The sequence below is a fragment of the Anopheles maculipalpis genome, chromosome 2RL (genome assembly GCF_943734695.1).
Source record: "Anopheles maculipalpis chromosome 2RL, idAnoMacuDA_375_x, whole genome shotgun sequence".
NCBI lineage: Eukaryota > Metazoa > Arthropoda > Insecta > Diptera > Culicidae > Anopheles > Anopheles maculipalpis.
In genome coordinates, this window is record NC_064871.1 from 56,965,081 (window position 1) to 56,977,695 (window position 12,615).

Here is a 12,615-nt window from a genome sequence, read left to right on the forward strand (position 1 = left end):
GTTTTGTTTATTTGTTAATTTATATTTAAATTCAACGGACCGCGTGTGGCCTTCTGGAAGCGGGACAATTTTTGTCCTATCGACCGGGAAATGTACCACTCAGTCTAAATTCATGTAGGGTGTGAATCATGAGGAAATTCAATTTTGTTTTGTCAATCTTCACCTCGAGATACACAAGCTACTTGCATAGAGAAACGAAAAAAAGCCGAAATTGCAATTATGAGATTATTTGACAGTTTGACACTGATTTGAACAGTTTGAAATTTCGTATAGCCCGAAGTTTTATATTACGATTCGATCCCCGTTCAATCAATAGACCACTTTATAAATTGTATGTTCTATAAAACTGTTTTTTTTTATTATGACGGTCCAATGCCGTTTTGTCAATACAGCTTATGTTAAATAAATTTTATGATCTTATTGGTAAGGCATTTCCTCCTTATTCTTTGCCTTATCCCGGGCATACTCGGTTCTATAAAACTCTTGGATAGTTTTTTTTATAACATATGTACATACATATATTACAAACATTAAATTTATGAATCATTCCAACATAAAACCTCTGGGAAATTCAAGTCATCAAAATGAGTGCTTGTGAGTAAGAGGCGGCTTAATTCAACCTTTGGCCAAAGACGTAAGAAGGTTTGCCTTAGATGTTTTTTGTACAGTACTGTATGCTGTCAATGCGATTTCACGGTGGGATTACATGCGGACAAATTACGTTAAGAATACAGTCAGTTACAGATTTAACCGGGTAATTATTAAGTATGACAGCACGTCGTCGTATTGTACACACCATGTGCCGCCGGTTTTCAAACGGCTGGACCGTGGTTCAAATCCCATCTGGACCGTCTCCCCGTAATGAGGATCGACTATCCAACTACGTGCAAGTCGACAAGTCTAGTAAGTGATTAGATGATGTGAAAAGTTGATGCCATTGTGCTCCAGGCCTATGGCGGATGGTGAATGAACTCTCTCCGGTGATAAGGGGATAGAATACAGTGTGCGTGTGCGTGCGTGGAATACAGTAGTGTAAGTGCAAGGAATGATGAAGTGCAAATAATAAAAATGGTATTTTCATTACCTGGGAACACAACATGTAACAGAAAGGGGTTGTCGGATTGGAAGGATGATGGACAATCGAAATCCAGACACGACCGTTGTCTCTGACGAATCGATAAATGAGCCTCATTAAAGGGAGGTGACTGGTAGCCAACACTTCTCTTATTTCTGTATCCGGTCGTCTGCCGAACGACTGCGCTCAACAAGGAGGGTCTTGCAGTTTCAAATCCCACGCAGGACCACAGAAGGTGATCCACATCGTGGAATCTGTCACCGCAGCCACATACTTTTGTCTGAGCCAGAGTTATACGCTGTAGATGAGCATTCAACGCAAAATGATTCGACATCAGTCGAGACATCATTCGTATGAACGCCCGGTCCATAGAGATCCCATCGAACCAAGGCCGCAGGGACACTTGCGAAGAGACCGAAAAAAAGGAATCGCTTGAGTTCAACCGCCTCCCACATGCTCTGCCAGCGAGACAGGAAAAGTTGCTGTGGAAAACGAAGAAACTCCTGGGCCGAGATAGGTCGGTCATAAAAAGTACCTTTTTGGGCGCCTGTTTTGGCCAGTAAGTCTGCCTTCTCATTGCCGGGATTATCGCAATGAGAAGGGACCTAGATTAGCGAGATCCTAAACACCTTATCGAACATTGAGCCACGCATTTCAATGATTTTGAAAATTCTGACTCTTAACAGCCTTCGGGGATCTCAGCGCTTCAATAGCACAAAGGCTATCAGTGAAGATGAAGTACTGGTCCGAAGGTCTCGTTGCTATCATCAATAGTACGTAAAATAGTGCGGCTAGCTCTGCGGTGTAAACACTACACGGGTGCCGCAATTCGAAATATGCTTTGGTGCACTCGCTAAAAACACCGAAGCCTGTGCCCTCCTGTATGATCCATCAGTGAAGAACTGGCTTATTTGGTTTAAATGTTCATGAAAATGCTCGGAGCTACCCTCAGGCGAAGATCATTAGGTATGATCCATATTTCCTCGCGCAACGAGGAATCTGTTGTTAAAAGGAAATTATGGTTATTACGAAGGGCAGCATGATTTAATGCCTGTAGAGCGCTAGGATGCACTTGTAAGACAACAAAATCTTCGTAAATCTTGAGGATTTTAATCTTATAACCTGTCTCTGAAGCGCTTCAAAATTTTGTATTATCAAGGGATTTGATACTGAACAACGGACTAGAAGGCGAAACGACAGCATTTCAAAACGTAGTTTGATCGGTATCACTCTGGTTATCACTTCTAGAAACGTGTGGTGTGTAATAGTAATTTACACGAATAAAATAAAAATCGCAAAAAATGCGATCATTTTGGCTGTAGCAGTTGGGTTTAGTCTTTGCTTATAGATGGTAGCATTCAATTGTCAACCATATAATTTTCAGTTAGTTTCAAACTTAAAAGAAACGTGTTACAGCATCGTCGGACCATTAGCCCATGAATAATTGTTTTTTAGCTGAATAATTTTTAATATTTGTAACCTTTATTTAAATGACCACCCACCTGGTGGAAATAATGGCGCTATTTACTTGAAACTTTTGGAATGCATAGAAAAGCATTTTTTCTAGGCAAAAAGCTTTTTTTATGTGAAGCAAAAAACCAGAATTGTAGTTTAATTTTCAATTTATACTTCAATTTTCTATATGGGTAGTATATTTTGCATGGGTGTTTGCATTTTGCAATGTTATAAAGCTTGCATTATTTGATCTCTTCGTCGTATTTGGATGAATTTTTTAAGAAAGAGGAGAATTTTTGAGGTCAATCTAATAATCTTCTTCTTTTTGTTTTTCTCTTCTAAAGCTCTTACATCTGCTTCTTAGCTCCTTACATCTGCCGCATTCTCTGGTAACAACTGGTTTCAACAACCTTTCAACAACAACCCCCTATTCTCCGTCGTTTCTAGCTTTATTTCTCTTTCTAATTCTCCTTATTTCATATTTAATTTTACCAGTAATACTCGGTGAACATATTAGTTTATATGTTATTTGACGCTAAATAGTAATTTTTTGTAAAGGGACTTGTTTTAGAAGATATTCAATGTATGATCGGCAGACAGATAAGGGATAAAATGTTTTGCCAGTCTTTATTTAAGTGTTCCTGTGTAATTGCATCATCTACCCCAATTATACTAAAGTAAGATATAAGCCATTCATTTGAATTGTCTAGCATCATGAGGCTAAGGACAAATCCGACTACAAAAATTATATTTTTTTTCGTAAGAACGGCCTCGCCGTATTAACTTACAAACATGATATCAAAAAGATCGAAAACAACTATAGTTGCTATATGGCTACATGAATCTATTATAACCAAAAGCACTGCATCTTATTAAAAACAGGGGTTTTATCACTTAGGACAAAGACTTACCTGCCTATCTGCTACATAAAACACAAATGTAGTCATTGAATGTTATAATGTTATGCGTGCAGGAACAGGTGGGAGTTCGGAAATTGAACTTCATCCAATCAAAAAAATTAGCAGCCGCTGACGAAAATGGAGCAAGTTAAACGCCAAAATGTAGCGAGGGAACAACATCGATTAAGATTAGGGTTTAGATAGTTTGATGATATTTAGATTCAACAATGTTTCGCACAATAGTATTCTTTAAAGCATAGTCAAAACCTCGAAGAAATGCGTTAGGCGAGGCTCTTTTACCAACAATAAACTAAATTACACTGCAGGCAATCTTTCTTCATCTTCTTGGCTTTATGATCTACTAGGCCACACTGGCCATCGAATGGTTTACTAGACTTGTTGACACCACGCACTAGGATAGTCAGTTCTCACTAGGGGAATCCGCATAGTATTTGAACCAAATAAAAGCCAGTTACTCCACTAGTAAATGAAGTCATGCTACTCCCACCTAGCATTCAGTGACATAATTATTTTTACTATTATTATTTAGACGCATTACGCATAATTTTTAATAACCCATTGAAACAGGAAAATCATAAAATTATCATTCATGTGGTATAGCAAATCAATGCCATGTGTTTACAGCATCATCTGCCCCAAATCCATTGGCAACTAGAGCAGCATACAGTACGACGAAACAAATAACAAACATCAAATTATATGTTTTCTTTTATTGTACTAAGGTCTGATTGTGTTGGTTACAGTACGTTACTATTTGTATAAAACATATCTCAAAAGTATGTTGATTATCTTACACATGAATGAACACGACCCATACTCACGCACGCCCACGCATCTATATTAACGTTTAGATTAACAAATTGTGCAGCATACTGTAGAAATGGAGTGATGAGCATACAAGGCACACCTGGGGATGATGGGCCCACCGATATTTAGGAGAATATAATGAAAATCAAAGTGTCGGTCAGCATGTCTCAGCAGTAACACAGCTGATATATTTAAATTCTTCCATTGCACTCTTTGCTTCCTGGTGTAAAAAAGGAAAATTTTCATCGTCAAACAAGTACGAACCTCTCGGGAATGCTTTATTATAGCTCCAATTACCTTTTGTACATCCGGGTCGTCGTCCAAAAGTAGTTCTTCCAGATAATCTTTAATTTCATTTGCCCACCGTTTTTGCAGAGCTAAGCAGCTGAATCTGGCCAATATGCGAAGTAACATACAAGTACGAAGTCTGTAAAAAAAACCATGTATATAATATATATTGTTCATCTGTATATCGCATAGACAATTTTTACCCACCGAAGGAACGCGTTATCATGCTTTAACAGCAACATTATATTTACGTTCTCATGAAATACTATCTGCTCGATTATCTCTGCATTTTCTGGAAGCTCTCGTAAGGCACAGTTGAGAAGTGCTAGTAATGAACAAACTAGCTGAACGTATTCATTGCTAACATGTGCTGCGGCAATAAAATTCACAAACAACTCTTTTGCACCCAGAATTTCTATTGCGTCACAAAATTGATTCAAAAATATGTCTCCCATATGAATGAGATAGCAAATCAGGTCATAAACTGCTATGAGCGTTTTTATCTCATCATTGTCTAATGTAGAAACTTGACGCACCGAGCAAATCGATTGATTGCCACTCATTCCTGGCTGACTTTCATTTGTTGAAGAATCCTCGCTAAACCGCGTGTTGCATAACAGTTTTGAAGCGTACACTAAATTAGGCACAAGCTTCAATTCGCCGTAAACGTTAATTATGTCTCTCAGAATGGATGGTGGTGTGCTGATTGCTAACGGCAGGCTAAGCAAATGAGCAACATTCTCCACCACCTTGGCACTTGCTCGTCGATTGCGTAAAGGAGCAACGATAATGCATACAAAGTTTTGTTGTTTCAATGATTCTAATTCACCATCCAGTACTTCTTGTATCGATCGTTGTAGAAACGCAAGCCATTCCTCATTTTCAATTGGAGGATTTTGAGATTCGTCACAAGAGTCCCAGCCTGGCAGCAAGCTAGGTGTGATTTTATCGATCCCTTTATCATTTTGAAGTTCTTTTGCGGCAATGGATGAACCGGACATCTTAACCGCGGATGGATTTCGATTAACTGAATTCATCTCTGATTCGATACGTATTGAAAAGTTATCAATGCTTTGGCTCAATTTTCGTCTTTCTAGCTCTTGCGATCCAATACGTCCTTGCATTGTGTACTCCTTTGAAGCTTGAAGTTCTAAGACATCACTAATGAGACCCGCGCTTTGGACTGATGGTATAGTTCGTTGCAGTGGTAGAATAGGAAAATTGTCATTAAAACGATTGACAACGAGATTAGGATTTTCAAGAAATTGTACAATCTTTGTTTGGTGTGCATTTGCACCTGTGTCGTAAAAATTGTTTGTCTGCTGCTGGACGACAATATTTTTCCCGTTTGTTAAGGAATCATTATCTGCCGTAGTATTATTCATAAATTCATCCGTATCTGTTTCTTGATAATCTATATCACTCTGCAACATTACATTAATGCTATCCTTCGATGTTGACAGATCTTCTTCGCCGGATGCATTTTGACGTGCATTGTGGTTTGGAGATTGGTGTTTTTGTTCTTGCGATCGCGAACCGGTAAATGGATGCGTAAAGGGAGACTGAGAAACATTTTCTTCTACCATTACGATGTGTCCTTTTACGAATGGATGATTTAGAATTCTGTCCCAATTTATGCGCTTCGCAGGATCACGCTCAAGTAAACCTTGAACGAATGAAATACAATTGCTTGTTAGGAAGCTAGGCCATTTGATGTACTGATGACGAATTAGACGAACTAAATGTATCATTGACGTAGAACTGAATGGTGGTTCACCGGCCAGCATTTCATAGATAATGCATCCCAACGACCATAGATCGGCGTGATGATCATACGGTTTCGCTTCCAGCAGCTCTGGGGCCATATAAAGCGGTGTTCCTTTAATCGAAGTCAGAACATGGGTTCCCATTGTCATATTGCGTGCAAATCCAAAATCGCACAACTTTGCACACATGTTTCGGTCCAGCAATATATTTTGTGGTTTTAGATCCCTATGCAGTATCCGATGGGAGTGAAGATAGTATAGTGCAGATACCAGATTAAAGGTGATACGCTGCGTCCTCGGTTCTTCTAACGATCCATCGCGAAGCAAACTGTGTAAATCTGTTTTAGCGTATTCCGTAACGACTATGATTTCGTTATTGGTTTCGAACGAGTTCAACATACGAATGATGTTTGGGTGTTTCAGGTTTCGCTGAATTTCACATTCTCCTCTCAAGCCTTTCAATTCACGTCCAGAACGACCACGCTGAAATAGATGTGACACAATTAGTTCGCAATCATAACACTGTACTACAATAATCAGTGTAAACATTTTCTTGTTTGAAGATTCATATAAAATAATTTAAAAGCAAGACGGTCTGGCCGTCCGTTATGAATAAAAAAAAAAATTATAAAAAAATTTAAAGAACAGTAAGGCACAGGCAATGTAATCGTTGCTTTTTACTTTCTAGTTCCTTGTCGGTTTTGGTTAAACATGAATAATATTGTTTTGTAGTTCTGCATATATTTAACGGATGTTACAACCAGAGAAATATTGTTAAATAAAACGGAATAACAGTAATGTTACGTTTGTTATAATTGCTATACGCATCATTTGCTCAGAAATGACACTCACCTTGTTTATTATTTTGATGGCAACGGTGGTTGCTGAAGATTTTTCCACTGCCTTATAAACCTTTCCGAATGAACCTTCTCCAATAAGGTCGCTTAGCACGTACTTTTCCATGTTTGGTTATCTTTACTTCTTCTGCTTCGAATTTAATTTACAATCACAGACCACTATGGATAATTAACAACACTGCTAAGACACATGTTTATAATGTTTGGACAATGATGTGATGTAGTTTATTTAATGAAATTCTTTTTCGCAAGAATTGAGCTGCGGTATGAACTGTGTTGATTAAAAGTTTTCTAACACGTTAATTACACACGGTCAATTTTAACATCAATATATGGTTGAGCAGCCTTTAAATTTGGTAATGCATCGTAAAACAAACAGAACCCGGTGTAATTGTTGCATTATTTGTGATAGATGGTCTAATTATGCCGTGCAGTCTGCCATGGAAAATGTATCTCGTATTTTTTATTTGTTTTGATTTTTCAATTTATGCTGTCACTACGTTTATAACATGCGGTTGAAAATTGAACACTTGAAAACCAAGATTACTTCATAACAGATATCCCTACCCTTTTGACAAAATTGCCTAAATAACCACAATTAAGGCTCTTTGCTATACAAATTTGCCTTAGTAGTGCCTTAGTTGGCGGATTTGCAAAGATTTTTTCAATAGGGTCTTCAACGGCAGACGATTCTATCTCCTTTTCTATTTATGTTTTTAATGAAATGCTTTATTTAAAAGTTTTGATACCTTTTCGACCAATGAGTGGTCTAAATTAGACCTGAATTAATATTGTTTTGTTTGATTGTTAAAATCAAATTAAAAGGATCTGTTTGATTGTTCAGAATTGGCCCTGTGTGTTGTAAAAGCTCATCTGCAATAAGACCCTTATACGATGCAGCCCCTTGAACGGTGCACTTGTGTGGCATACAAGGAAGGCATGTAACTTGCTTATGTTGCTCAGTGAACTTCTAGAAATAAACAGACTCAGCAGGAAGCATTAAGTTGACAGTCTTGCTAGCTGGATAATTTAAAGCACGAATACTATTCCAAAAGAACGTTATCTTGCTAGAATTTCATTCCAGCAATGGTGATTTGGGAGCTTATTTTGACTATGCAGTATCTGTCTCTAATGTTCTAATCAAAATGGTTAAAGAGAATAGGGGGGGGGGGGGGGGGGGGGGCTCATAGCTTTGGCGCCTTGGCCGTATTGAATGAGAGTTTGACAGGACAGGGTTCGATAGTGCTATGTAAAGTGGGTAAAGATACCAGATAGGCTCATAGCTTTGACGCCTTGGCCATATTGAATGAGAGTTTAACAGGAGTGGGTTCGATAGTGTTGTGTATCTTACACTCCATACGATTGCACACACATACACTGACAAACGATCGACCCCACTCCTGGCAAATCGCATTTCATTTTTCTACAGCGAAGTTGTCAAATTGTTCCGGACGAGCCCATCTATTATTTTTACCCACGTTGGGACGGACTATTGTTAATCCCTAATTAATCTTATTATATTGTGTATTATGAAAAACAATATTAGTCATGTATAATTTGAACACAAAACAGTTAAACAAAAAATGCGCTTACCATGATAACTCATCTGTGATTTGCTTGCTGAACAATGCTTTTTTCTCGTAAGAACGGCCTTTCCGCATTGCTTGACTTATGAATACCAAGTAGTGAGGTAAGTCAGTTCTCACTACGGGGAGACGGTTCGGATGGGATTTTAACTCCGGTCCTGTCGTTTGAAGTCCGGCGCAGATGTCGCCTACACCACCGAGCCGCCCCTAAACCTAAGGCCGCCCGCTGAACAATGCTTATCAAGGCTAGAAATACGGGTTCGAATCGATTTTGGTCTTAATGACATTGGCCTTCGTTTTGTTGGCACCATTGTGGTGCTATAGCTTCTGGTTGTGTACCACGGCTAATGAGACGTTCGCGATGGCGAAAAAAGCGTGATTCTGCCTCTAATGCCTTAGTACTTGGATTTGACCAAAGTCGTTCAGCCGCTGCCGCTGCTCGTGGCCAAGTTCGTCCGTCAAGTGAATGCGCATCAATATATTCGGTCCATACACAAACTTCTCCTCCTAAAATACCGTTTCCTTTGGGCAGTTGATTTTCATACACTTTCTTCCAGTTGTAGTATGTGGTTACACCCCAAAAACCGTGGTCAAGGTACCAAGCATCTTTGGTTGAAATTATAAGCTTATAACCTAACTTTTGCAGTTGTTGCGGCATATTGTTCGTTGAAGGCACCCATGTTTGTATAACATAACGATCGCTGGACAAAAATTGGACAATAACTGAAGGATCCGTCAAATGGCTCGACCACAAAATAACTGGGGATGTACGTTTACTTTTACCGCTCGTTGTTGTGCTACTCCTGTTTGTATTAACAAGATACAGTGCGTTGTCCCATAGACGTAATGCATTATTCTAGAATGGGAAAAAGATGATTGGCAATTGTTTTGGAAATAGGCAAACAGCAAGCACATGTTTGTTTCATGTAATGTAATTTTAATGTGTTCTACTTACCTGAAATTCATTCCACAGCATTAGGAAATCCGTTTCGTTTCGACCCATTCCATGATCAACTAAGTAGCTGACAATTTCATCTGTAGCATTCCAGCATCCGAAGAATACCTCGTCTCCTCCCATGTGTAAAATCTGTTCATCCTTGTTGATAAAAGCCAAATCATAATAAATATCTTGCAAGACAGCATACAAGTTTGGATTTACAGGATTCAATTGGCCACATGGAGGTTCGATACAAAATTTTCGCCACGGTTTTTGATTAATACAAACAGCCAGATTTCCAAGGCCTTTTTCAGGACCCCATTGCCACCCATTACCTGAAAATATTCGGGTCACATGTTTGAAGATGAACAAAACAGTAACGTTTAGTGTGTAAGACTCTGTAATAACTTTGAAGACGTAGTTACTTATCACGTAAAGACATACCAGCGTGCGCTGGAGCATCTAACTCCAAAATAACACGAATGCCGCGATACTTTGCATATCGGATTAATTTTCTCACATCGCTCGAAGTGTATATTTGATTGCTATCATATGCCCCATATGATACCATTTCTGGAACTCGATTCAGCTGTATGGGGAAACTTTGAGTGTCGGTCACATGCCAATGTAACACGTTCATTTTACTAGCAGCCATGGCATCGAGTTGTCTTTTCAAACAATTGATCGGTATATAATTTCTTGCTGTATCAATCAACAAACCGCGATGCGCATACGCTGGTTGGTCTGTAATAACTGCATCCGATAACATTTGAAGAGAACTTGTGAAGTTAGCTTCGTTGACAACTGTAAACAGCTGTAAAAGTGTTTCACAGCCGTGTCGCACTCCAAAAACTGTCGCTGCTTCTATGACTGCAACAACATTAGTAATGTTTTCGATGGAAACTTTCAACTTGTAGCTTTCATCCGTGGACCATTCGATATTTGTTTTGCTGTAACTACTAGCGTGCATTTTTACAATTAATGACATTGGCGTTGAGTCGGAATATAACATTTGAATACGATAATCTCGGCGTAAATTGAGTAAAAAATAATTTTCTACTTCCTCCAAGAATTTAATCGCTTCTGCAGTCTGATTATTCGTATATTGCTCGAATCTATGAAAAATCAATAAATATGAAATAGCTTAGCACAACGAAGTTCACATTTAATTTTTACTTATTTCTTGAGGGACGGCCTGGCCGTATTGATAAGATTACATTTCATTAAACTTACTTAATAGTGGTAGGGTTGATGGCGGTTGTCTTTTTACCAAGATGCACACGGCCGGTGGGATGAGGCCACAAAGGGCCAAATTTCCCACACAATAAGCGACAGTTATTCAAAGTAGGGAACACATGCGATTCACTTGTTCCATTGATGTAACTAAATTCTTTGACACACTGTTGTTCATCGGTACATCTATACAATGAGCGAGTAGTACCATAGACAGAGACGTGCACGACATTAAAGACAATGAAAAATGCATATCTAACACACACCATTGCACTACACTTTATGACGCTGATACTGATTTACTTTCGCTTCACTGGATGGTAGGTAAAAAAAGAACAGTAAAATGGTTTTGTCTTTAAGAACGATATTTGGAACATTTCACAATATCCATTTTATCACTCACATTATCAGAAAAGTTCACATTATCAAAATCACTGTTTATGCGGACATTTGGATCGCAAAGTTTATTTAAATGGTGTAATGTTCAATAACAAAACCCTAAGAAGATTTCAAATTATATGCATGTTTCCAGTTATGATTGAAGGAAAATTGCGATAACTCCTCAAAATTTAAAATCCTTTCGAGCTTAATATCCAAATTGTAGATTAAATGTGATAATATTAGAAGTTGTGGTATAAATAGGAAGTACATAAAAAACAATGTACAACACAGCTTTGGAGTTATGTGTGATATAATATAACATGAAGCAATATAAAATTACATATCTTATAAGCGGCTATCTTGGAAATTAGATATTATACGAACCTCAACTTAGCTAGCAAACTTATATAACAAAGTGGAAATATTACGAATGTTGCGTCTGTACGATCGTGAAACATTTAATGAACGTATGAATACGTACAATAGAGTCAGAGCCAGTCAACTCCTGTGACAACACATTTATCAACACAACTGTTTTACAATCATACCTTTCAAGCAGCACTTTACTCGCTGGAAGACAACAAACACTACACTGCAATGCCAGCAAATAACAGCATAACACGCTAAAGTGGTACTGATGGTAGGTTCTCCACGGGAGTCATAATATATTGAAAACCTTGATAGATTTGAAATGTAACACTGCAACGCGCTACATGCAGACTGAACCATATGCTGATAAGAAACGATGTGTTAAACTGCAATGAGGTCATACAAAAGAATACGTATACTTACTTCGAATGTGTCGTTTAAATGTTTATGTAGAGTGTGTCGTGAAAAGGAGTTAAATTATTTACACAATATATTACTGTACAACATGTATATGATAAACAAAAGGTACAATATATGACCGTTCTTTGACATTTGAGCGTTAACAAGTATGCTAAAACTTTTACAAACTCTAGCCCGTCCTATTTGCCTGCACTACCTTTTGCATTTTTTTGATGTCATTGATCATGGAATGCCATGTGATGTTTCCAATGACAGTTTAAGTTAAGAAATTTTGAATTTACAAAGAACTGATTAAGAGCAAACAAGCCGTTTCTTTCAAAATATTTTGTATGAACCTTTCATTCGTCGATTCACCGATGTTTGATCAAAACTCTCTTAAAGTAATTAAATTTCAATGTATTTCATTTTCATGTATAAAGACTGTTTTTCTTTTTCCACCTTTTCTCGTTTTTTTTTAAACTGTTCTCTTGTGTTGCTGTTCAATTATGCTATACTTATAAGCCGATCAGATAAAAAGGCAT

At 38.0% G+C, this 12,615-nt stretch overlaps 2 protein-coding genes across 5 annotated transcripts in view; both read right to left on the reverse strand.

The window, feature by feature from the left end:
* Nucleotides 1-4,405: 4,405 nt before the first annotated feature.
* Nucleotides 4,406-12,615, reverse strand: part of LOC126557161 (serine/threonine-protein kinase fused) — a 420,093-nt gene continuing 411,883 nt past the window's right edge. For 3 of the 4 annotated variants that reach the window (XM_050212841.1, XM_050212840.1, XM_050212839.1), the window contains exons 2-5: nt 7,164-7,298; nt 4,753-6,794; nt 4,555-4,684; nt 4,406-4,477 (exon numbers count right to left, since the gene is read on the reverse strand). In XM_050212841.1, the coding sequence (XP_050068798.1) occupies nt 4,415-4,477; nt 4,555-4,684; nt 4,753-6,794; nt 7,164-7,274 (2,346 nt within the window). In that variant the 5' untranslated portion in view covers nt 7,275-7,298 and the 3' untranslated portion in view covers nt 4,406-4,414. Of the gene's footprint in view, nt 4,478-4,554; nt 4,685-4,752; nt 6,795-7,163; nt 7,306-12,615 lie in introns of those variants that run through there. The other variant, XM_050212842.1, reaches the window with a different exon arrangement.
* LOC126567296 (chitooligosaccharidolytic beta-N-acetylglucosaminidase) lies at nt 9,032-11,193 on the reverse strand. Its single transcript, XM_050223527.1, has 5 exons — nt 11,189-11,193; nt 10,925-11,110; nt 10,136-10,806; nt 9,710-10,026; nt 9,032-9,610 (listed from the first exon to the last, which is right to left on the reverse strand). The coding sequence occupies exons 1-5, from the start codon at nt 11,191-11,193 to the stop codon at nt 9,032-9,034; spliced, it is 1,758 nt and encodes a 585-aa protein (XP_050079484.1).

What these genes read in the sequence shown, in the direction of transcription:
- LOC126567296 (XM_050223527.1), bottom strand. An exon ending in AGATGCTCCAGCGCACGCTG is followed by an intron (nt 10,027 to 10,135) that starts GTATGTCTTTAC and finishes GAATATTTTCAG; the next exon opens with GTAATGGGTGGCAATGGGGT. An exon ending in TGCTGTGGAATGAATTTCAG is followed by an intron (nt 9,611 to 9,709) that starts GTAAGTAGAACA and finishes TTCCCATTCTAG; the next exon opens with AATAATGCATTACGTCTATG.